Raw genomic sequence first — 23186 nt, 5'->3', positions numbered from 1 at the left:
TAAATGACGTGATAGTTGGACGATGACGTACCCAGTTTGGCAGAGACCAAGAAACAATATGGTTACCTATGGTCATTTAACAGAATATACATCGTTACTTAAATTATACAGTATTGGAAATAACAGTTGATTGATATTGATTGGAAGCTCTCAATTAAATCTTGCCATACTCGAAAATCATGATGTTGACCCCATTATCTCTTGGTGTGAGAAAGTTAGGTTTGCCAAATAGTAGAAGAAACTTAGAACAACTGCCCAGACGTCATTTGTGATCATAATGATCAATTTTAATTAAATAACACTAAAAGTGAATGTTTATAGAAGTACCTAAAATAAATTTATGCAATTTGTTTTTCAACAGACCAAGTAATTAAAAAATATCAGTTTACGCAAATTTTCAGCAAGTATTTGCGAAAAGCTCAAAATGTTGTATGTTCTTGAGCAAAGTGGTCGTTAAAATTGTCCAGCCTAAAAGCATATTTAAATATCTCGACTATTTATAGTAGAATAACTCTATTATTTGATTAGCATCTCTTTATCCGTTCTCGAGCTGTGAAGTGCAGAGAAAGATGATCACGCTTTACATCACATCAATTATGCATGACCTAGGTCATATACGGCATGAACACACCGTACTTATTTCCACCACGTTATTCCCAATGTGTCCTTTCAGCCCTTCTGGCAAAGTGGTGTAGGTTATGCTCTGAACAGATTGAAAGTTGTAAAGTCTAATATCCAAGAAAACAGGGACATTACATACATTTTATTTAAGATAAAAACGAACAATGCTGCGAACGACTATCTGGCGAAATGATATCTTGAAATTAACTGTTACTAAAGCTATACGAATAAATGTAGTCAGATGTTTAGGTGTCGAATGTGTTAGGAGAAAACATCTCCACAGGTAATCTTTTATTTAAATTTGAATTGGTATTTAAAAGTAGCACAAAGGCCACTTCATGAAATTTATGGTTTAGTGTAAAACATTTGAAGTCAAGTGATTCCTTATGCGTCCTGAGGTGTTATAGACTAGAAGTACGCTTTTTGAGGAGGCAATACAAAATTGTTTGCAGATACTTGGTAGGATAAAATAGAGAAGGGTCGTTTTATACGTCTGGGATAAGTCATTGAAGAAATATTTTTGCATTCATGTAGCAATCTTTGTCACATTCTGAATATTGGCAGCGACTCTTGTTTTGTGCCCTGATGATGGAGGCAGCAAGCATATTTGAAACGTCACTAAACTTCTATCAGACCACACAACACAACTCAGGAGACAGCCATCTTCATACTCACTTCTGTGACAACCAGAAATCTCACACAGTCCAGTGCTTGTCTTCAACATACATACAAACCAAATTCAAGTTCATGATTTCAGTAAGTTACAAGTGAATTGTGTGTCAGACCAGTCAGGTTCTAAATTTTAAATAGCAATTGTAAGTCCAACAAAAAGCTCCCAGTTGACCAGTAACATTTGCTTTCAGCCTGACTTAGCTGTAAGAAAATTATTTATTCCACCAACATAAGAGATCTGTGTTTGCCTGTTGAGCTGCAGCATCATGCAGATTTGTAGATAGATACCAACGTTCTGCCTCCAGCTACAGGGCCCAAACAGAGGCAATGTGTTGTATCGAAACATTTATATCTAGCTTCCTGATATTAAGATCTCCTCTTCTAGTAGCAGACCTGATAGTCTAAGAGTCATGGTTAATGGTTTAAGAATGAACAAATTCAGTATGGACTTTTCTGTTATGTTCTTTCCGGATATCAGCCATAGTTCATATGTGAATGTAGTTCACATCACTGTATTCTCAATTCCACTTTAATCAGTAGGTCTCCATCAGTGTTAACATTCTCTTTATTTCCACTCATCTAATTATCCTTATAGTGCCTGGTCTGTAGAATCAGTCTGGTCCAGGAACTGTAAATAGAGCCATTGGTCACAGCAATAACATTCTTGTTGTAAAAGTTGGTAACATTGTTTCTGTTAGTCTTTTAATTATTGATGAAGAATCTGTACTTGCCTGGAAGTATAACATTGTTGTTACAGGTATGGAAACTCCTTACTTGAAAAAAATATTATATCATGGAGGTGGGGCATTACACAGAAGTGTTATTATAGTCCTGATTTGCCTCCACACACAAAAGTAGCACTACCGGCATTGTCACCAACTATGGAGGTGGGCTCTATTGTCAGTTGGGAAAAAAAGGAAGGCAAGTACATTGTGTACCATCATAAGACATTATCTAAGAGTTGCTTAAAATATTCCCAGTAATTATCATATTCAGAACTTCAGTTCACATGCAGCATTTAATTTATGAATTAGATAAACTACAATTTCTACTTTGATGTAAGAGTTCTCCCTCCCCCACCCAACAAAAATGTGAGCATGTTCATAATTTAATTTTGTATAAGAACAAACTAATGAGGCCCATTTTGGAATTTCATTTTTGGAAGGTTGTGGTAATCATTTCAAGGGACAAATATAGAAAGGTAGTGAAAATTATTGTTACTACCCTGAGATAATGGATATTTATAATATTAATAGAATTTATCATCACTATTATTGTTACTATTTTCAGGAGACAAGTTGAATGAAGGAGATTTATTAGCAGAAATTGAAACGGATAAAGCCACAATGGGTTTTGAAACACCTGAGGAGGGCTATCTGGCAAAGATTCTTGTTTCAGCAGGCACTAAAGATGTGCCAGTTGGAAAGGTAAATTGTAATCGTTTTACAGTGATGAGCTTTTTGGGGAATTTATTAAAGTTGTGTTTGACTAGGTGTTTTTGTACAAATCGACTCCTCTTTGCCATACAGCTTGTGTGCATTATTACGGAAAATCAGTCAGATGTGGGAGCATTTAATGACTTCAAAGATGACTCGCCTGCTGTCGTAGCTGCTGCTCCTGTACCAGTAGCACCAACAGCACCAGTGTCACCACCACCACCACCTCCACCTCCACCACCAGCAGTAGTACCTGCTGGGACCACTTCTACTCTGTCTACCCAAGCAACACGGTCAGGTGGAGAAAGAGTGTTTGCCAGTCCTCTTGCAAGGAGATTGGCTGCAGAAAAAGGACTTGATTTGGCAGTATGTATATTATAATTCTTTATGAACCTAATAGGTTTTCATCATACCAGAAGTAATTGTATTATGATGTTTTCATGAACAGTAACGTAGTGTCTTCTGGGTTCAAGAAGTTCACTGTGATAGCCATATAAATGTAATTTTTGTATTCTTTCAGAAAATAAAGTTTTTAATTTAAAATTAAGTTTTTTCAGCCATACAAAAAGCTGTGAATTTATTGTTCTGTGCAGGCTAAACATGATCAAAACTCAAAATTCTGAGAATAACAACTATATTTTATTTTTTCTAGGAATTTGTTGTGTTTCGTTTGCAAATAGATATTTATTCTTTATGTAGTTTTGACTGGAATGTGTATTTTTAAGGCTGTGGGTTCGGGTTCTGGTTTATATGGATCTATAACAACTGCTGACCTGGGGAAAGCACCTGTTGCTGCTCCTGCAGCTGCCCTTCCATCCGCTGCCCCAAGTGGAATATACACAGACTTGCCAGTTTCTAGCATTCGAGCAGTTATTGCAAAACGTCTCCAACAATCAAAACAGGTGTGGCCTTGTAATTGTGTAATATAGTGAAATTTCCATTTAAGGTTTATATATAATTTCTGTTTCTTGTCTGTGCTACATGTTCAGGCCATTTTAAGTTCTTGATATAATGGTCCCTATACATTAATCAGTTATAAATTATAAGTCACAAATCTCCTTATTATGTAATTTTGTTCATTCTCCAGTCACATCATTTCCCTTAGAATTAATGAAATTTCTGCTGTTTCTTGCAGACAATACCTCATTTCTATTTGTCAGCGGACATAAACATGGACCAACTTCTGTCTCTGAGACAGAAGCTCAATAAGTTATTGGAAAATGATGGTCTCAAACTTAGTATCAATGATTTTATCATCAAAGCAGCATCACTGGCATGTAAAAAAGTTCCTGAAGCAAATTCAGCATGGATGGACACAGTAATTAGGGAGTAAGTGCTCTTCACTAAATTTATCTTTTAGAACATTTACTTCCTCATTCAGTTTGATCTGTTCCCATTTCTTTTCATTTTATCCACACATTTAATTTACACAATTATATATTGACACATTTGCTGCTAAACTTAGCATATGTTGATTTAGCAGAGAGGCTTATATACTGCCAACATCAATTTATGTTGATATAGCATACCCCTCTCTATAATGCGAAGCAGCAAGACAAATTGTTCATGTACCAAGAAATGTGATAGAAACAACCTGGAAGCCATTCATTCTATGCTTTGTGGTTGGAGGTGGTCACATGCATAACATAAAATTTCCCATACACTATGTATAATACACTATGTACTTTGTAATTTATATATGTGGTTGAGAATTAACAAAACTTACATTAATTTTAAGTAAACCATTAATATGTAATATACTGTAAGGCGATTTCATTCTAGTTCCTTTACATTTTTATCTTATCAGGTTTACTTCTGTGGACATCAGTGTAGCAGTAAGCACAGACAAGGGATTAATAACACCTATTGTGTTTGCAACTGAAAAGAAGGGGTTGGCTGCAATTAGTAAGGAGGTGAAATCTCTGGCAGCAAAAGCACGAGAAGGCAAACTTCAGCCACATGAATTCCAGGTACAGTTTTACTGTGTTACTATAAGTACTAAACTGCACAAGCATAACAGTAAATCGAGTTATAAACACAGAAAGGAGAGAGTTATGATCATTTTGAAGAACTTACTTGTCCAGTATGCCAAGCAAATGTCAAGACCGTGTCGTTAGCCCTCTTGCTTTGTGTATTTTTGAGGTTTTGGGTATGATTCTTGGCCTAGAGGCTGACTGTCCCCTCTTTGGTTATCTGTCATCCTCCTCAGTCCTTCCAGGCAAATTACTACTGTAAATTTCACCATTTTATTAATAATCATGATTGTTAATAATTTGGGGGTCACAGGTTTGAATCTTGGTCCAGAAACTAGTTAAAAATTTAATTCAATAACTTTGACGTAGCTTAGAAATAATGTTATTGCTTTTTCTATTTTTTAATCACATGGGATATGTATTATAATGAAGTATGGCTTATGCTGTCTTGTGTACAATTGATATTCCTCGGGTTGTTTTGCAGGGTGGAACATTTACCATTTCTAATCTGGGTATGTTTGGTGTGAAGAACTTTTCAGCCATCATTAATCCTCCTCAGGCTTGTATTCTGGCTGTAGGAACAAATGAAAAAAGACTTATACCAGATAAAAACTCAGAAGTAGGGTAAGTACTGTGTTCTTGAAATAATGCACATCTAGAATAATAGTGCCACAACTGCTTATATTTTGTGCCAGTATTTTGGAGTCAGAGTTGTTTTAAACATTTTATAATAAGGCTACATCCATAGTTTCTTTCATTTCAGTTAATCCTTATAAGATTTGAGCACTTAAATATTCAGTATAAAACTTGAAATTTCTCACTTGTAAAATTTTAGTTATGTCCCTGTTGTTCTAGGTGTGCAATATTTTGTGTCTCAATAATATTCATTACAAAGTAAATACAGTAGGGCAAAAACACTTGAAATTAGATTTTTATTGCAGAGAGCCAGATTCAGTACCTGAGCTATGATGGAAAAAATGGCAAAAGGGCAGTTTTTTCTCAAAGTACTTTGGTTTTTCCCCACTTTATCATTCTGTAATGATTCACACTGTCCTTGCAGTGTGCTGCCTCAACTGTACTATAAAATCAAGTGAGCTATATTGAAGATCAATTAAATTCGATAGACATGCCAATAGAAAGGCAAAAAATATAGTAAATCCTAAAAACAGAACAAACATTCCATATAATCCACAAGTGGTTAAAATTATTTTTCTGAGGACCAGGAATGGCATAATAATATAAAAGTAGGATAACATTGTATGTTAGAAATTATTTGGTATAAAATTAACAAGTTTCAGTATGGCTGAAAATCATGCAGTTCGGAATTGGACATTTTACCAAAGCGGCAGGTTTTTGCAGACGCCATAAATTTTCATTAGTGTCACATTCTAAGAGTCATCTGTTGATAATGGCTGGCTTTTGTGAATATGGTGTTGCTTTGACATTCCAGAAAAACAGAATTTCTTGACCAGCTGAATATGTTGGTGTTCAAGAGGAGTTAGTTACAAATGAATGAATTTTTACAGGCACTGTAAGAAGTAAGAATGCTGTTGGACTGTAGTGTCTGGTTTGTTGCAGGTTTAAAGAAGCAGAATTCTTATCTGTGACACTCAGCTGTGATCATCGTGTTGTGGATGGGGCTGTGGGTGCACAGTGGTTGGCCAAGTTCAAACAACTGCTTGAGAAACCACACACCATGTTGCTGTAATATGTGCAAGCCAGGTCTAGTCTGTGGAGATAATTATTAAAGCCATATGCCCTGACACAATACATGATGTAACAGGAAACAGCCCAATTTCTGTTGAATAGCTTCAAGCATCCATTTACTACAGTGATCAGTGAGATGTGCGGTCAAGACATCTGCTGGAGTAATATATTGGCAAATAAACATAGCAATGAGCTGAATTGTTTTGGTTGCTATATATCATTTTGGTTTCTTTTTAATGAAGAACTACGTTTAAACCAAGATTAATTTAAATCTGTAATTTTTAAAAATAGTTTAAATGTAGTTAATTTAATTTTGAAGAGACATTATGTTGTATACTGTACAAGCAGTGTCAGTTTTCCTTCATAGTACAAACCTGAATAAATCCTGGAATGATCAGCATTTTCTAGATTATATTTATGTTAATTAGATCAACTTCAGCTTGTGAGGTGTTCATAATTATTCTCAAACAAACCATAAGGTAATATGCAAAATGTTTGTAACATAATTAGATGTATATATAATGTATTTAAACTATATTTACAGTACACAAACTTAAAGCAAAACTTGCTATAAAGATTTTATTTGGGATGATGTTTATAATGTAGTTGGTTAAGTTACACAAGTAAACTCAATGTCTTTCAATATAGTCTGCAACTGATATACAAGGTAGGAATTGACCTGTGGGTGCTGTCTTCGTATGACAGCAATAGGCTGATAATCAGAAAATCATTGATTTCCACCACAGGCTTTCTTATTGACAGTCCTTACTGCATGTTAAATATATATGGAAATTGTGAACATTTCAAGTGTTGTTACTGACAGCACAAGGCAATTAGACCTTTTTCCTGCATGTTTATAGAATAACTGGCAAGTAGATTATGAAAGTTTTTCTAAAATGCTGAAGTCTTGCAATGGATTGCTTATCTTCGTTTCTGAATAATTAAACAAGGTTTGGTGTAGAGAATAGAAAATTTACTTTTAGAATTTGATATTTTCATAGCAGTGAGAGTTCACGTGTCCTGGGTTCTTTCATGTAGTCTTGTGGTTGTATACCACAATTTTGGAGGAGCATGATTCTAAATTTAGGTTTGAAGTGAGTAGGGTTAGGCAGGGCTGGATTAAGGTACTTGTAGGCTATAGACCCTTCTGTTTTGTAGGCTGTTTGGTGGATGCATCAATTTTTATAGTGAGAATGTTGTTCAAAAATATCTTGAATAATTTTCTCAGCAAAATGGTATTTGTGACATTCTATGTTGGTCTCTTGTTTGCATATTGTGCTGCTACCTGAAGTTTTTGTAGGCCCTAGGCACAGTGACTATTGTGCTTATTGGTTAATATGGCCTTAGGGTTAGGGCTTGGTGATTGAACTCAATAGCATCTCCACATCATTCTCTTGATGTCTGAAGCAGAGATGGTCTCTGAAACATTGGGCATTTGCCCACAATTGACAGGGCTTGCTGCCTGAGAAGATCTTGTCAAGGGTTGGGGCTTTGATGGGTTATGTAAGGTTCAGGAGAGAATTGAGTCAGGTAGCACATGAAGACTGGCCAATGAGAAGTTGAGGGGTGATGGAGCCCAGTCTGTGCCAGTAGCACAGAGGATTAGGAAAGTAGCCCTTTTCAGTCAGGGCCACTAAAAGGAAGGACAGGTGAACCAGAGGTACATGTCTTGTCATTAGAGAAAACCTACCATTCTTTCAGGGTGTGAATAAGAGGCTACCTTGACCTGCTCAGGGAGAACCCATCATGTCTATTCATGTTGGCATGGAGGTTGTTCCGTTACTTCCCGTTAACCCTGTCCATCTACCTCTGGATTTCTTGGCCAGGATACTGGTATCATTTAGCAGGATATTATGATCAGGATTGATATGTTCAGCCATGGCTGCCTTCTCCTAATAATAGAGCTGGTTATGGTGATGATGTGTTTTGACCTTGGTTTCAACAGAATGGCAAGTTTGTCCAATGTAAACCATCCCACACTTGCATGGAATGCAGAGATCTGAACAATTTAGGTTCAAGTTACCTGTGATTGTTTTTCTGTCTTTTAAATTTATTCTAGGCTATTCTAACCAGAAGAAGTGTATTTGATATCCACCCTCCCCCATTATATGTTGTGCAGGGTATATCAAATATAACATTTCTAAACTGAGAGATGGAGAATAGTAGATAATGTACTATAAGACTGCTATATAATACCACTCTGATATTCAAGAATACATACTACAGAGTTCAGTTAACACTGAAGTGAATTGAGTCGCCTCAAGTTATTTTGTTACATTAACTTGACTTCATTGTCTCATATTCATGATGTAACATGTTAAAGAACTAAAGTGCAAGCAATTTTAGGATATCTTGGTGAAGCAGAAGTTTCACAGAAGTTCTTGAGTTTTCTAACAACACTGTGAGGTTAGTACTTACAGCTTCAGGATTTGCTCTGTATCACTCAGAACATTTTAAAGGGCTTCATTGAATGTGGATCCTGCCCTTTGCTTACCATTTAAACAAGTTCTGTGAAAGCAATTGCTCTAATTCTCTGAACATGAAGTTAAAAGATTTCTTTAATCTAGACCAAACTCATTTCTTATCCATGGGTACTGTTTGGGACACTCGTAACATGTATACAAGTAGCGGTCAGCTTGTAGGACTCGACTGTGCAGTTTGCAGCTCTTTCCAATATTGCAGGCAAATTCATTTGACTCCAGCTGTAACAAGTTGCATTCAAATTATAATCTAGTTTGTGTAAATCCAATACACTGCAAGCTTGATGAATATGTCTTGAGGTTTAAAAAAGGTGTTCAGAAAATATGCACTTAGCCAAACAATAGTAAATCTGAATAGCTGTCTAGCTAAAGACGACTTTTAGACAGTTATAATTACCAGACATTAACAGTTTTCTCTTACAGATGTACCTTATATATGCACAGTTTTATATATGCCTGTTTTGTCTGTGGGAATCAGTTTGTACTATTATCAGTAGAAGTATATTTGGCTTTGTCTCAAAAAAAGAATATCCTGCACATTGCCGTAACAATGTTCATGTTTCACTGGGGAATTTTTATAGGACAGTGCATAATTTTGAATGATGTTCTATTTCCAGCATCATTTTGATTCTTCTTTTTACTCATACCGTCTTTGTTAATCATCATGATGATAACCCTTGTTGCAGAACTCTGAATTCAACAGATTATTCTAGTACAAGTTATTATACTTAATTTTTACTCCCATGTAAATACAGACCTGTCGTTTGCAGTTCCAGGGTTCAAATTGGTTTAGTTGATTAACTGGTATTGGTTTCTTCATCCATTCAATTGCTTGCCAGTTTGTCACAAACCACACATCAGGAAGTTTTACCATTTCATCCATAAATTTCTGTAAAATGTACAATATTATAGCATTTAGTCATCAATTCATCTCTAAAATGGTCTTGTTTAGATTGCCTTAAAATCAGAATAATTACACTTTTTGTTATTTTGCAGAGTTCATGAAATTTTATTAGCCTTACAATAAGAGATTCAAAGAAAACAGGACAGCCATATTATTTAACACTGTAACTATGTTAACTAATGTTCTGATTTAAACTTTAAATATAAGTTTTCAGAATGTATTTGGCACAAAATATCCTATTTTAATTTAGATTAAAATTAATATCTGTGCCATATTTCTCATTTATTATTATTATTATTTAAGAAGAAAATTTATGAATAATTAAGTCTGTGACTTGAGAAGTCTTGAACATAAAATTACACTGCATTGAGAGTTCAGAAATTTCAGTAAAAGTGTGATATAAAATTTCACATGATTTTAAGAATAAATTGGTTGGTTGAATTTCTGAATATTTCACATTCTATCAATTTGTATGCCTTTATTATTAAACATGAATGAAAGGCCCAATTTAATTGAGTAATTACACAAATAGTTCTTGTATTTCCTTTTCATGATGTTTTGGATAATTAAGAGAAAATGTGTAAATGGATGTTCTCATTTCCAACAAATTATATGCAACAACAATGAGGAATTCTGTGAAGATTCCTGCATGGTGAAGTTATGCTCTTTAAATGTATATATGAATTAATGAAATAACTCTTACCTTAAAAGCTGCAAGATATTCTGGTTTTCTAAACCAAGTTGTATGGAAGTAAAGTCCGTATGGAGCTTTGTTAGTGTTGTAATGCCGCTTGAAGTTGTGAATGAGCATATTGTATACTTCATCCCCTGAGAGGTGGGGTGGACAACTGTCTACCATAGCACAGGTGTATCCCTAGAGCAGGTACAGACACTCATGCATTAAAAATTTAAAACATGTTGAAGAATGGAGATCATGAATTCAGTATTTAATACTTCCTTTGTACATATGAGAAGTGTATCATAAAAGAAAAGGCCTCATATGTAGTGAGCTTGGCTAAACATCAGCATGTACAGGGCCAATACCAATAACTAATACTGAAGAGGTAGAAGTGGCTGCTGAGAGTGTCAAAAGTTGAGCTGGCTGTTCAGGATCAGCTGCGCCCAGTCTGATTAAAACATTTGTAAAGTTTTATTAAATATGAAAATACCATAATGAGAGCAGCAAAGCAGAGGAATGGAATGAGAGAACTGAGCCAAAGGAGAATATGAATATAATAGCTCCAAGACAAAAACTTTTCCAGAGATCAGGAAAGCTCTTTTTGTTTTATGATAATTTCAATCCAAGGGCTTAACTATTGACTTGATTTCTTGAGACATTTCTATAACCCAGAAACTCGTACCTCAATTGCCAGCTGATTCATCACCATCTCCCAGATACCAGCATAGGAGCGGGAGGGGCAGCGTTGTTTGTTTCCTGTACACTGATGTGGAATCTTATGATCCAATGTGTAAGGCCACAGTGGAGGGTCTGAGAAAGGAGCTACCATAGAGGCATCATAAATAAAACCGAATTCCTTCATCATAAGGAACTGACGATTCCAACCAACTCTTAAGAATGGCACTCTCATCCCTGGAAAATAAGAAATTTAATTATGAAGATGGGTGTCTTCTAGGTTGCCAATGAACTGAGCTGATGATGGAGGCAGCAAGCACCTCTGAAACACTGGTAAACTTCTACCAGACTATATGGCACTACAACCGAGAAGACAGCCATCTTCATACTCGCTATTGTGTGAACCTTAAATCCTACAAAATGCAATTATGTTACAGTACTTGACTTTAGTAAAATTGTTATTTCAGTGATACAGTTTTCTGGCATTTATTGCAAAATTATATGACGACATTATTGGAACAAAGTGTAGTAAATTTAATGTATGAATTTTTGTAAAGCGTTAATATTGTTATTAATGAAATTGTAATCATCAAAGGTACGTCATGACATCCATGAAATGTAGCCTACAGAATATTTTGATTACAAGTGAAACAAATAGAATGGAAAATATTAGCCATTCACTGTACTAGCTAAACTAGCAGAGAATGAATTGGTTATTCACAGATGCTGTTTATTTTCACTTATTTCCATGGTGCGAAGTAAGATAAAGTACATAAATAGTTTAGAGAAAGTAGAATGGCTGTATTATTGAATATCGTAACTAAACATATGAATAATTAGCTTTTTTAAGTTTACTTGACATAAATTTCATTTCTCAAAGATGTGACATCTTCTAAATGTGGATAGAGAACTATTTAAAGAAAATTATGCATCTGTGTCTGCTTCTTGTTTTGTGAATAATAAAATTATGAAAGATTTTTTAAAAAAATAAACATAAAAAATCCAGAAATAAATTATTAAGTTAAAAAATGTATTATAATGTGGGTTGTGAATTTTAACGTTAATGCCATATGTTTTCTCTTGCAGAAAGATTTTACTTCCCATTCAGTTGAAAATCTCATTTTTATTTTTAGTAACCCTCTTTCTTCTTTGAAGAACATTAATTATCACTGTAATATGTGTGTTTTTATTACATTGAATGTTTCTTGATTGATCTGAATTTACATGCTTTAAGTCACTGTGACATCTATAGAAGGAGAGTAGAGAGAAAATCAAAGTGAAATTTCTAAGAAGGAAAATTACTGTCTTGACAAATATAACCCCTGCTATAAGTGAAATTTTTGAAATTGTAATGTATGTATGTTTTTATGTTTGTATGCCCGTCTGAAATACACTGCCACATGAATAAATATGTAAGTACAGCAAATACTGTGTAGTAATTATGGTATTGCTTTTCTGTGTGCCCTTATCTTTTGAAATCACAAATATGTGAAGTGCAAACCTTCTTACAGACATTTAAATTTATGAGATGTTTGAGAATCAGAATAGCGAGCATTTCAATTTATTATAATTTTATGAAATTATGTATAATGCATAAAAAAGTCACATACTCAAAGGATACTTGTATCTCACTGTAACTCTCATGAGGACCAAATCCTGCAAATGACTTTTCTGAATAGAGTACTTTGGTATATCATTTTTCCCAGCACTTCTAAGCAATTTGATTAAACCTGTAAAATTCATCATCCTTCATGTATAGTTAACACTGGGCTTTGAAGTGTTAATATACCCCATCTACACCGAGATCTCATATACAGTAAGGAGCATAACATGTATATTCAGTAACCAGAAGCCCTGTCTTACCTCATTCCTGAATCTTAACAGAAGCCTAAAACTGTAATGAATAAAGGTATATTTGTCAGAACTAACTGAAGTTTAAATTGTTCTGTTCACTATAAATCTTATGACTACAGAAGAAACATGGTGTACTTTTTTACTGCTTAATCATAGCACAAATTAAATATATTAGTAAGATTAGATCAAGTTTTATTGTCATGATATTCAGCAATAATTTACCCCTAATATCCTCCATTCGCACACCAGCAAAGCGGTTGATGATATTGGCTTGGCCCACCATTTCGTCAAACCAGTCTTCTATTGTAGCATTACTGCTCCACCACTCTTCAGGCCCTCGGTGTCTGTTCAGGAGAAATTAAATTTGGATGAAAAGTGATCTCTCAGATATTACAGCTGAGAAATCCTCAGTAAGCACACACATTAAGGAGACTGTTGTGTCATTATTCTTAGGTATCCAGCCCATAATTATATTATAATGAACTAGTTGATCTAGCCTCAGATCTGGTTCAGGTCTGAGCCTACCTCAACCAGGTTGGCCCAACAGTTGTGGTATCTGTTATCTTCCCTTTCTACCTGATGATGGAAGCAGAATCGAGCTTCTGACATGTAATTTTATTTTTTTATAAGTTAGATGATGGACAAAGACCAAGAGAACAATTTTATAGATTATAACACACTGTCATCAGAAACCTTCAGACTTCATCAATGTAAATTATATTTCTACAGGTTGACAGAATGAAACAAAGAATTTTTTCATACATACTTCTTAATCTTTGCTGATACCGTGCTTACTGTAATAGAAGTAGACTTCCATTCTGCTGTTATAGCTTAATCTGACAAGAATACAGAATTAGAAAGCTAAACTTACGTGATTGAATGAACTGCAATTTCATGACCATCATTCCACAATTTTTGAGTCTGTTGGTAATTTGTATACTGATGTGAAACATAGAAAGTGCCACGGATTGGACAACCATTTGCGTTCTTCCTCTCTGGAATAAATAGATGTTGTGTGTAAAGGTCCCAGTTCTCAGAGTTGATGGCATCATCAAATGTCAGTATAATCATCTGTGGAACCTAAAACACACCAACAACTGTATTGAAAATAAAGAAAGCACAAAGTAAAAGTGAACATATGTACACAATACATTAATTTTATATGCATCACGTAAAGCGTGCATAACAGCAGAATATTTTACATGAACTGAGAATTTTATAATAATTGTCACACATTAAATAATTATAACAGTACTGTATTATATTGCATATATCTTAAAGAAACAGTAAAATTTCAACCTGAGAGAGCTCCATGTTATTTGGAACAAGGGTTCCATCTCGTGAGCAGAAGCAGTCTGGAAGTTTACAGGTGTGTGGATTACAGGGTAAAGCTGCATTTGGATCATGATCTGCATCTGTAACATTAATTTTACAATAGTTATTATTTTAAAATGAATGACAAAAATTACTTCATATACAGGGAGTATTCAACAAATTCAAGAATTTGTATGTATGTTTATATCTTGTAAACATGCTGCATGTTGGAAGAGTTCTGGCACATCTGTTCTTCTATAGACTCACTTTGCTACTCTGTAGTATTTTTTACATCAGTTCTTTGAAACCTCCACAAGAAATCATGAATGTGCTGCTGGAAATACTCGTTTTTAAATTTCTGGCCTCTCGTTTTGACTCCTTGAGTAACGGAAACAACTGGGAGTTAATTCAAGATTATAAATGAGGGTGTTCAAGCACTTGTTAAATGGGTTTGTAAAATCTTCAATTGTTACAGGTCTCAGCACAAAATGTATACTTTTGCCACTGTGTATCTGATTAATGCAACTTATGATATACCGAAGATTTCTGTCTTCTGGGTTGTTGCGCTGTGTAGTCTGGTCGATGTTTACCAACGTTTCAGAGGTCATACTGCCTACGTCATCAGGGCGATTATCAGACTACACAGCACAACAACCCAGAAGACAGAAATCTTCATACTCACCGCTGTTATTACCTCAAATCTTACTTATAATATACCATTTTAGGTGCAATTGTACAGGCTTCCCAAGGAGGAGCTGCTCTATGAATTTAGTTAATTAGTTGGGTCCTAGGTAATTTTCCTCAACATTCCTTTAGTCATATAACTTCTCCATATTACTCTGCAGCTTCTCTGCGAGAGGGGAAGCCTCTTGCAGAGAAATAAATGTAGTAGTTTATTCCATTTAACTTATATTACCACATTTGGGGACTCAAAAAATGCATCTTCAGAAAAGAATCTATAAAGAAGAATATTTTGACAATGACAGTTCAAAGAGTGTTTTCATATACAATGAGTTCCTTCTTTGGAGCTGGGCCTGAAATGGGGAACATGGAAATCCAGATACTGATATCTTCTGAAAAGTGTATTGTCAAGACAGTTACAAATAAATTGAGAGAACAGGTAAGGACGCAGTTGCTGCATCTGACAGGGATAACAATAATAACTTTAGACTGACATTGCTCACAAATATTGGAAGAAGTTCTGATAAGAGGCAGGAAATGTTTAAATTCAAATACGTACCACACCAGCCCTCGTCTGAACCATCTGCACAATCGACACTACCATCACAGAAAAATTCATTTGGTAAACATGAACCGTCTCCACAGCCCAAATGGTCAGGATTTTCACATTCAGCTGCTTCAAGTAATGGCTGTGGCACCTTTGCCTCTGAAACAAGTTTTTTGCAATTTATATTTTTAATTTAGTGTCCCTAATGTACGTATTTTTGCTGGAAGTTCCATACCTGCCTGCATATAATGCACATTCCTCTGCAGCCACAATAACAATTTCCATGCACTGATCTGAAATTGAACTTACTAAATTAGCAGCCAGATAAAAATATTCTGTAAACTACGTTTCATTGCATCTATTGAAATCAAGATACAGACGAATGTGTTAAATTTAAAAATAACTTACCTGCCACCACATCACAATTGTCTACATTTATCTTAAAGTCACATATCTGCCTGTTGACATCAAACAGTAGGCCTGTGGAACATTTAAATCCAAACACTTCACCATCTGAAAAAGAAATAAATATTTCACAACAATGAGAACAATTATTCATAAAAGTAGAATATTTTGTGTATAATGGGAAGGAGAAATTGAGATTCTTGTATAGTTATATATAAAAAATATCTAAGTACTTCACATGTTTTATCTCCAAAGCTACTTTATGATTTTGATCAGATGGTATCACTACGCATTATTTTCGTTTTATTTCAACGGGTATGAAATGTTTCAAAATTCAACCTGAAATGTTGGTATATGGCCTGAGTTCGCGTGGAAGACCAACAGTGAGACCTAGCGCCTGCTGCGACTACACGCCGCACACTACTGACAGAGAAGTTGCCTCTACATTAAGGCGAATTAATTTTTATATCGTCCGTGTCACGTAAGAAGTTATTAAATGCATTTTAAAAGTTCAAAGTTCTTCTGCATCTAAACAACACTTAATGGAATACAACTCTGTTTCTATGTTAAAACGTCAAGATATCAGTTAGTGTCTTCATCTACAAGTTTCCGAACAAGTTACCTGGATTTTGACAAAAATGCCAGTTAATGACTTTTTTCATGACATCTACAATTTTCTTTACACGCTGAAGTTGTTCTGGAAAGTACGTGCGTGTCGATTTCCGTCTGCCTCTCCGTTCTTTGCATGTTACATATCCGAAACAATTCAGAGATTCGATGGAATATGGTATTGAGACATAGACTAAAAGTTGTCATGAAATTTTCATTTTGGTTCACATGGATACTATATTCTGTGTCACAAGACGATTTTCATGTTGTCAGTGAAATATTAGCTGGTGTGAATTGTTGGAAAAGTTTCTTAAAGTCTACGTACATGAAAAGTCTGTTTAAAATAGAAAATAATAATAATAATTATTATTATTATAAATATTTTCTTTAAATTTAAAATAACAATAACAGTCTAATAATAATTATAACTATGTATTAACATATTTACATTAGATGTTATAATTTATTATTATTTTATAAAATTACAAAGTATATTGCCTAAAATGTGGCGAAGAATCCTAATCCATTACTTTGTTTCAGTAGTATTTTCGTAGTATAATGAAAAATTATTTCACAAGATGGCACGTCACAAGAACACCTTTATATATTTCGGTAATGTATTTGGTACTTATACCCGCAAATATAATTCGGCACTGAAATTCTGGTAAAATTCCTGAGATTGTTGTTATCATCATCATCATCGTCATCGTCATCGTGTACTAGACTTGAGGAACGCCATTGTTTACTCAGAATTCCCCTCACATCACTCACCGAGGCAGAGATAGTATTTGGAACACTCGGAGATGGTCCACACTTTCTCGGGCTCTACCTTGGGGTTGCGGTAAAACCTGCCATCCTCCAGACACGGAACTTTCAGTTTCAGATGGTAATGATCGATGTCCGCCATGACCAAACCTACTTCGAAGAAAAGTGATCAGTCAGACCAAAACACTCCTCGGGCTTCAAAGCCGGGGCTGGTCTCTTTATAATTATTTTTCTTAAGAATAATATCACTGTCATTATAGACCATAACCTCATTATGTTCTAAAGCAGGGTGGTCCAACTTTTTTCCTCGCTCGGGCCAGAATAGTTTCCCTGTTGGACCCAAGGGCCAAGAAACCCCTACTGTCACTATTTTTGCATTACTATTATTTTTAATAAAACTTATTCAAAAATGACAAATTACCATTGCATATGCTGAAATATAAATTTTATTTAAATGTTTACAAACTACTACAGAGTTGCATATTATTTTAAATTTGCTCCTGCAACAGCTTGTATCCTCACACTTTTTAACTGGAAAACTTACACAAATTATTTGAACTCGCTTCTTTAACAGCTTGTATCTGATACAGTAACAATTTGTACCAGTAGAACGTACATCTCATGCTTTTAAAGTCAATGGCTTTAGTGAGATCACTGAGCAGAATCTTCTTTTACCAGTGACGGAATATCAACATCTATTTTTGTTGTTGCTAAACGAAGGGTTGATAGTAACACATTCTTAGATAACGCGTACCGACATGTGGTATTTGTACGTAAAGCAGCAGACGAGATGAGAAACACAATTTTTTTCTTCAAATCCTTAAGAATGAATAAAATAAATGGATTTGTACTAACTAGTAAAAATTAAAAAATACTTTCGCGGGCCGGATTATAAGCTGTCGTGGGCCGCCAGTTGTACTACCCTACATTCCAAAGCAGTGGTATTCAACCTGGGGTACGCGTACCCCCGGAGGTACGAGAAGACATCTTAGGGGGTACGTAATATTTAAAAAATATAAATTATTTTATGATAAACACTGAATAATCAGTAATGTAATTTATTTAATTTATTTTAGAAGTACATTATATACTATGTATAACTTGAATTATACACCGACTTTGGGGGTACAAAGTTGAAGAGAAATTATATCTGGGGGTACGCGAACAAAAAATGGTTGAATACAATTGTTCTAAAGAATCCACTTTGTAGAGTGACTAAATGCAGTTCTTATGGGAATATGGAGGCTGATCTGTGAAATGCTCAACATTTCGAAGCATGTAGTTCAATCTCTGTTTATATTAACTCTGTACAAATAAAAGTCGTCCGTTCGAGAGATGTTTTATCTCAATGGAAGCAACAAACAAAATTTAAGTATCAATATATATTTTCATTGAATTTGAAACAATAATCTTAAAACTTTGCATACCGTGTAGTGTATTAGAATATCAAATAAGTAACAAACAACTATTAAATCCAGTTTGAACCATTTGGTTAAATTAATTTATTTCCCAGATGCCACTGATGATGACCCCTTGAGGTCGAAACGCGTATGGCAATAGTGTCTTTTTTATAGTGTTAATAGTTGTTTGTTACTTATTTGAATTTTAAACAAGTTTTAACGTAGCGCTTTTACCTTACTTGGAGACTATGCTTATTGTAATCAGAATATTATTATTAGAATCGTATTTAAGTTCAAGTTTCCAATTTAAAAGTTTGTCAAAATCGGTCACTTCATCAGAGACGCGTTATAATTTATGAAAATCTTAAAGCTGTCGCTTTCTCCCTTCGTATCTTTCTTTTTCTCTCCGAGCCTGCTGGCTAAATAAACGATGCGACCTTTATTCAAACTGACACACTTCTGAGAGCTCCAGTAATTACTTGCACAGCAGGTGAACTTTTACCGGAAGTTAACCGCAATTCGTAGTAGAAACGGCGTTTGAATAGAACATATGGGCATTTCGTAACCATAACAACTCCATTGCGCGGTCTTCTCATTCAGATGAGCAAAATTAGAAGGTTGGCAGGATGATGGATCTATGTTGTCTTTCTGAGTTCAATGCCGTGTGGATCTTTAAGTAGATACAAATGTTTCGGAGGAATAAAGTCTTCATATTAAGGTTTTTCATCCTACCTAGGAGACCACATTCTGCATCACAATTCAATGCAGCAGACCAACATAGGCGGCTTCAATGCCGTGAGAACCTCATAATTCCCAAGTTTAAATAAATGACGAAAGACTTGCTTTGCCAATGAAATGTGAAACATAGAATCCTAAAGCTGAACCCTATCCTAAGCCAGTTTACTCCAATCCACATCTTCACACCGTGATTCTTAAAAAAAATCAGTTTTAATATGCTCACCTCCTTACGGGAACAAGTCCCAATTTTATCTAAAAAAAATTTATATACGCACACAACTTACGCCATCGTACATCGGCACAAATCGACAGAATGGAGTGACTACAATTCAGTCGATAATTTTATTGCTTGAATGCAGTCCCTTAATACGATTAAAATCACGATAGCAATATCGAAATTTTGCATTGCTATCTCGTTTCAACTTATGTTGACATTTTGCTCTCATCGGATTTATTAACAGAAGGATTAGTTACGTACGAAGACTTAACAGACTACATTTAATTACTAAAATAATTAACAAACTTCCTGCCACACGTCCTTACGCAGCCAAACAAAACATTCTATGCTTTCACAGAACCGCAAGATTCATTACACCACATTCTATGCCAGTTTAATCCAGTTCACACATCCGCATTCTATTTTTATAATAATGATCGCGTTTGTATCATCTCATTCGGTGTGGTGGAGAATAATTTGTTAAGAAAGGAATAATAATTATAATGATAATTAGTTCCTTAGTCCTGATTATTTGTAAATGACATGCCAACTCTCTGGCGCTTAATGAATCTCTTACCAGTATATAATAATGGAAAGTGAACGACAATGCAACAAACGGACAAAAGCGTTCACAAAATGAACGCGGTCAGTTAACTGAGTATGAGGAACAGAAGTGAGAGCGAGCAATGTGACCTACATGGGTACAGCGGACAACAATCATAACGTAACACGGCTCAAGGTAAGTAGAAACAAGCGTAAGACAAAGGGGTTATGCACAGACGATACTGTTACCACCAGGGAAGTGTAAAATTCAAAACAAAATAGAAGATGGTCATCTTCGTACTTACCGTCGTGAGAACTTCAAATCCAACAAAACAAAATATCTTGGAAAGAACTCTCAGTTTTTGCATTTTTATCATCTCATTTGCTAAAGAATACATTCGATTTTTAAGTTATCAGGTCTGAAAGTTGTCATAGTGACCGCCATTCCCTTATATTCATCCATATTGTTTCTACATTTTTAAATTCTGTAATGTTGTTACTTTTTAATTATTATGTAAATAGTTCGCATATATTCGATAATAATTCGAGAACAGCCGACAAAGGGTGGTCCGTCAGCTCGGAGGTTGGGCGGTGGGCTAAAATTCCTCTCCATAAAATAACCTGTGTTAGGAATTTGCAGATGGCTGCCTTCTGGGTTGTTCTGCCATGTGGTCTGGTAAACGTTTACCTAAGTTGCCGCCTCCATCATCAGGGCGATAAGTAAGCCAGCCGTGCGACCATAGTTCCGTCAATTTATTAAGATATTTTACTACTTTACATACTTACGTTTATTTTTTTTAAAAAAATTGCAGGTATTGTTACGTGTCGCGGAAAAATCAGCAGCAATAATAATAATAATATGTCAAATATATATGAGATTTGAGGCTCTCATAGCTCTGAAAATGTATGTCTTCTGGATTGTGATGCCGTGTCGACTACATTTCGGAGGAACATACTACCTCCATTTTCAGGGCTTGAACCCTGGTATTACAAGTCCACATGGCGTTACAATTCAGAAAGCTAACTGAGGCCACCACATGTGTCGAAGAATATGCAAGACCCGCGTATTTTAGCTTACCCGCCAGGCACACTATCACTCTTATTGCAGCACAAACTCTCATGGTCACGGCCACAAACTCACTGAATGGCGGTCGCCAGCCCCACCGAACTCTTATATGTGACCTCCTTCTCGACATGACATAGTCATTATAACCCTTTATCGTACAACTTTTCTCGACTCGGATATAACAGTGTTTTTCCTTCATAGTTATCTGAAAACTGTACTGATGTCTTCCTCCTCTACTTCTACCTTCAAACGATCTCTGTAATTAGTTAAATGGCAGTGTTGTACTTTTAATTTCAGTATTTCATTCAAGATATTTAGGTGATCGTTAGCAGCGGTTTGTTCGTGATTCAAAATTTCAGACGACGTAACTGCAGACGTCGATTCGAAATAAAAATGTAACGCAACTGATTAATGAAATAAGCAGAGGCCTAGTACATATGAACTACAACGTAATTTTAAAAAAATGTAATTGGGACGGTAATAACACAATTAAGAAACTTAATTTCATTGAATGGTCCACAATTTTATTATTTGTTCATATTTACTTCTGATTCGTCATTTAAGAACATCCCTATTCCATTCGACTTTATTTCTGAAGATGTAATCGTTAAATATCGTACACACAGTACTTAGTCAACAACTTTTTGTTTGATTTAATACCTTACAAGTTTATGGCATGGGAATAAATCAGTACTGGGCATCAGACACGTAACAACACGCTTTCTAATCCATTTGCGTACTTTTTCTGTTATTTGAGAAATTATTATACAAGTTTATGCTTCGCCCATCGACTTAAGCAAGGCACTCACCCCTTGAACTATATATAAGAAATTGTAAGTTACTTACGCTCTTTATATTGATGATAATGGCATGGCCCACACGGAGTCTTGAGTTTAAGAGAACTAGGTGTACTACTGAAGGTGAACCTAACCAAACTGTAGTGGGCCATACCAGCCTCTGAATGTGTAAGTATCTGCCTGTAAATATTTCTGTGCCAATGGTATTACCGGTATGATAAATACTGCAAAGTCCAAAGATGAGCAGTTACTTTAAATATGTTTGTAGTCTGTCAGAATACACCAAGTTCACATAAACATTGATTTAAATAGAGGCACATGTACATATCAATTTAGCCCCCATTGTAAATATCGATAAACATTTCAAATAATACCTACGAGGAAATACAACTTAACATAATGCTTTAAGGGACAGACTGTGAAAATAATGATGTTTAATCTGCAGCTTTCACGGTGAGTAGGTAAAATAATTGCTCTCGGGCTATACTTCAGTTCCTCCAGGATGACGACAAAGATGGTTCTCGAAACGTTGGTTTTTCGCCGTTTATCCACCTGACACGGCTGCTAACCGGAGAATTTATATGTAAACATAGTGCTTTTTAGTGACAGCTTATAAACATAATACACTAAATTTTACAGCACAGAATTTTGAAAGGGACTGTACTTTGGTTGTCTGTTTTAATAACACACAGATAATGAAGAGGCTAAATTTTATGTAAATGTAAAAGTAATTAGATATTTTCGGAGTGGGCGATATTTTCTTCCACAAACTCTCTAGAAATGGCAAATACGTTTGCGTGTGATTTATGGTAATTATATGTATCACCTGGTTTAACGTTTAGTAACTCGACATCTTATCCACATACCCTCATTAAAGGTTTTGTTCGATTCTCGGTATAAACAAGACTTTAATAAACAAAATACTGAATTATTAGACATAATATTTCAAAATGGTTGTTGAAATTAAACGGGAAATTATTTATTTCGTATATTAATCCCTCGCCCTCTTTCTTCTGTATCCTTATCTCCTCTCCTTTCCATTTCCTTCCTCATCACTTAAAGATATCACAATGAAAATTAAAAACTTAGTATTACTCTGCAAT

The 23186-nt window shown here is 35.1% G+C and overlaps 2 protein-coding genes across 7 annotated transcripts; one reads left to right on the top strand and one right to left on the bottom strand.

Annotated features, from left to right (window-relative positions):
• Positions 1–655: 655 nt before the first annotated feature.
• Positions 656–12573, top strand: muc (dihydrolipoamide S-acetyltransferase muc). The gene is made up of 9 exons (XM_087358548.1): positions 656–904; positions 2051–2214; positions 2584–2720; positions 2823–3095; positions 3455–3631; positions 3865–4058; positions 4537–4699; positions 5187–5326; positions 6281–12573. The coding sequence occupies exons 1-9, from the start codon at positions 786–788 to the stop codon at positions 6408–6410; spliced, it is 1497 nt and encodes a 498-aa protein (XP_087214674.1). The 5' UTR covers positions 656–785; the 3' UTR covers positions 6411–12573.
• Positions 8582–22250, bottom strand: ChLD3 (Chitin and LDLR binding deacetylase 3). 6 transcript variants are annotated; one of them, XM_087358536.1, is made up of 11 exons: positions 22133–22250; positions 17329–17472; positions 15952–16056; positions 15556–15702; positions 14301–14416; positions 13873–14081; positions 13224–13345; positions 11155–11384; positions 10497–10667; positions 9647–9778; positions 8582–9111 (listed from the first exon to the last, which is right to left on the bottom strand). In XM_087358536.1, the coding sequence occupies exons 1-11, from the start codon at positions 22233–22235 to the stop codon at positions 8968–8970; spliced, it is 1623 nt and encodes a 540-aa protein (XP_087214662.1). In that variant the 5' UTR covers positions 22236–22250; the 3' UTR covers positions 8582–8967. The 6 variants fall into 6 exon arrangements, with proteins under 6 accessions (XP_087214662.1, XP_087214663.1, XP_087214666.1 ...); XM_087358537.1 differs by lacking the exon at positions 22133–22250 and adding an exon at positions 21299–21351; XM_087358540.1 differs by lacking the exon at positions 22133–22250 and adding an exon at positions 15779–15836 and having other exon boundaries at positions 17329–17460.
• Between the last annotated feature and the right edge of the window lie 936 nt (positions 22251–23186).

The sequence above is a fragment of the Zootermopsis nevadensis genome, unplaced genomic scaffold (genome assembly GCF_977971745.1).
Source record: "Zootermopsis nevadensis isolate Lab colony 2312 unplaced genomic scaffold, Znev_1.0 Znev_ptg000030l, whole genome shotgun sequence".
Lineage (NCBI taxonomy): Eukaryota > Metazoa > Arthropoda > Insecta > Blattodea > Termopsidae > Zootermopsis > Zootermopsis nevadensis.
Note: the sequence above shows the minus strand (reverse complement) of the source record. Positions and strands in the feature narration are given on the sequence as shown.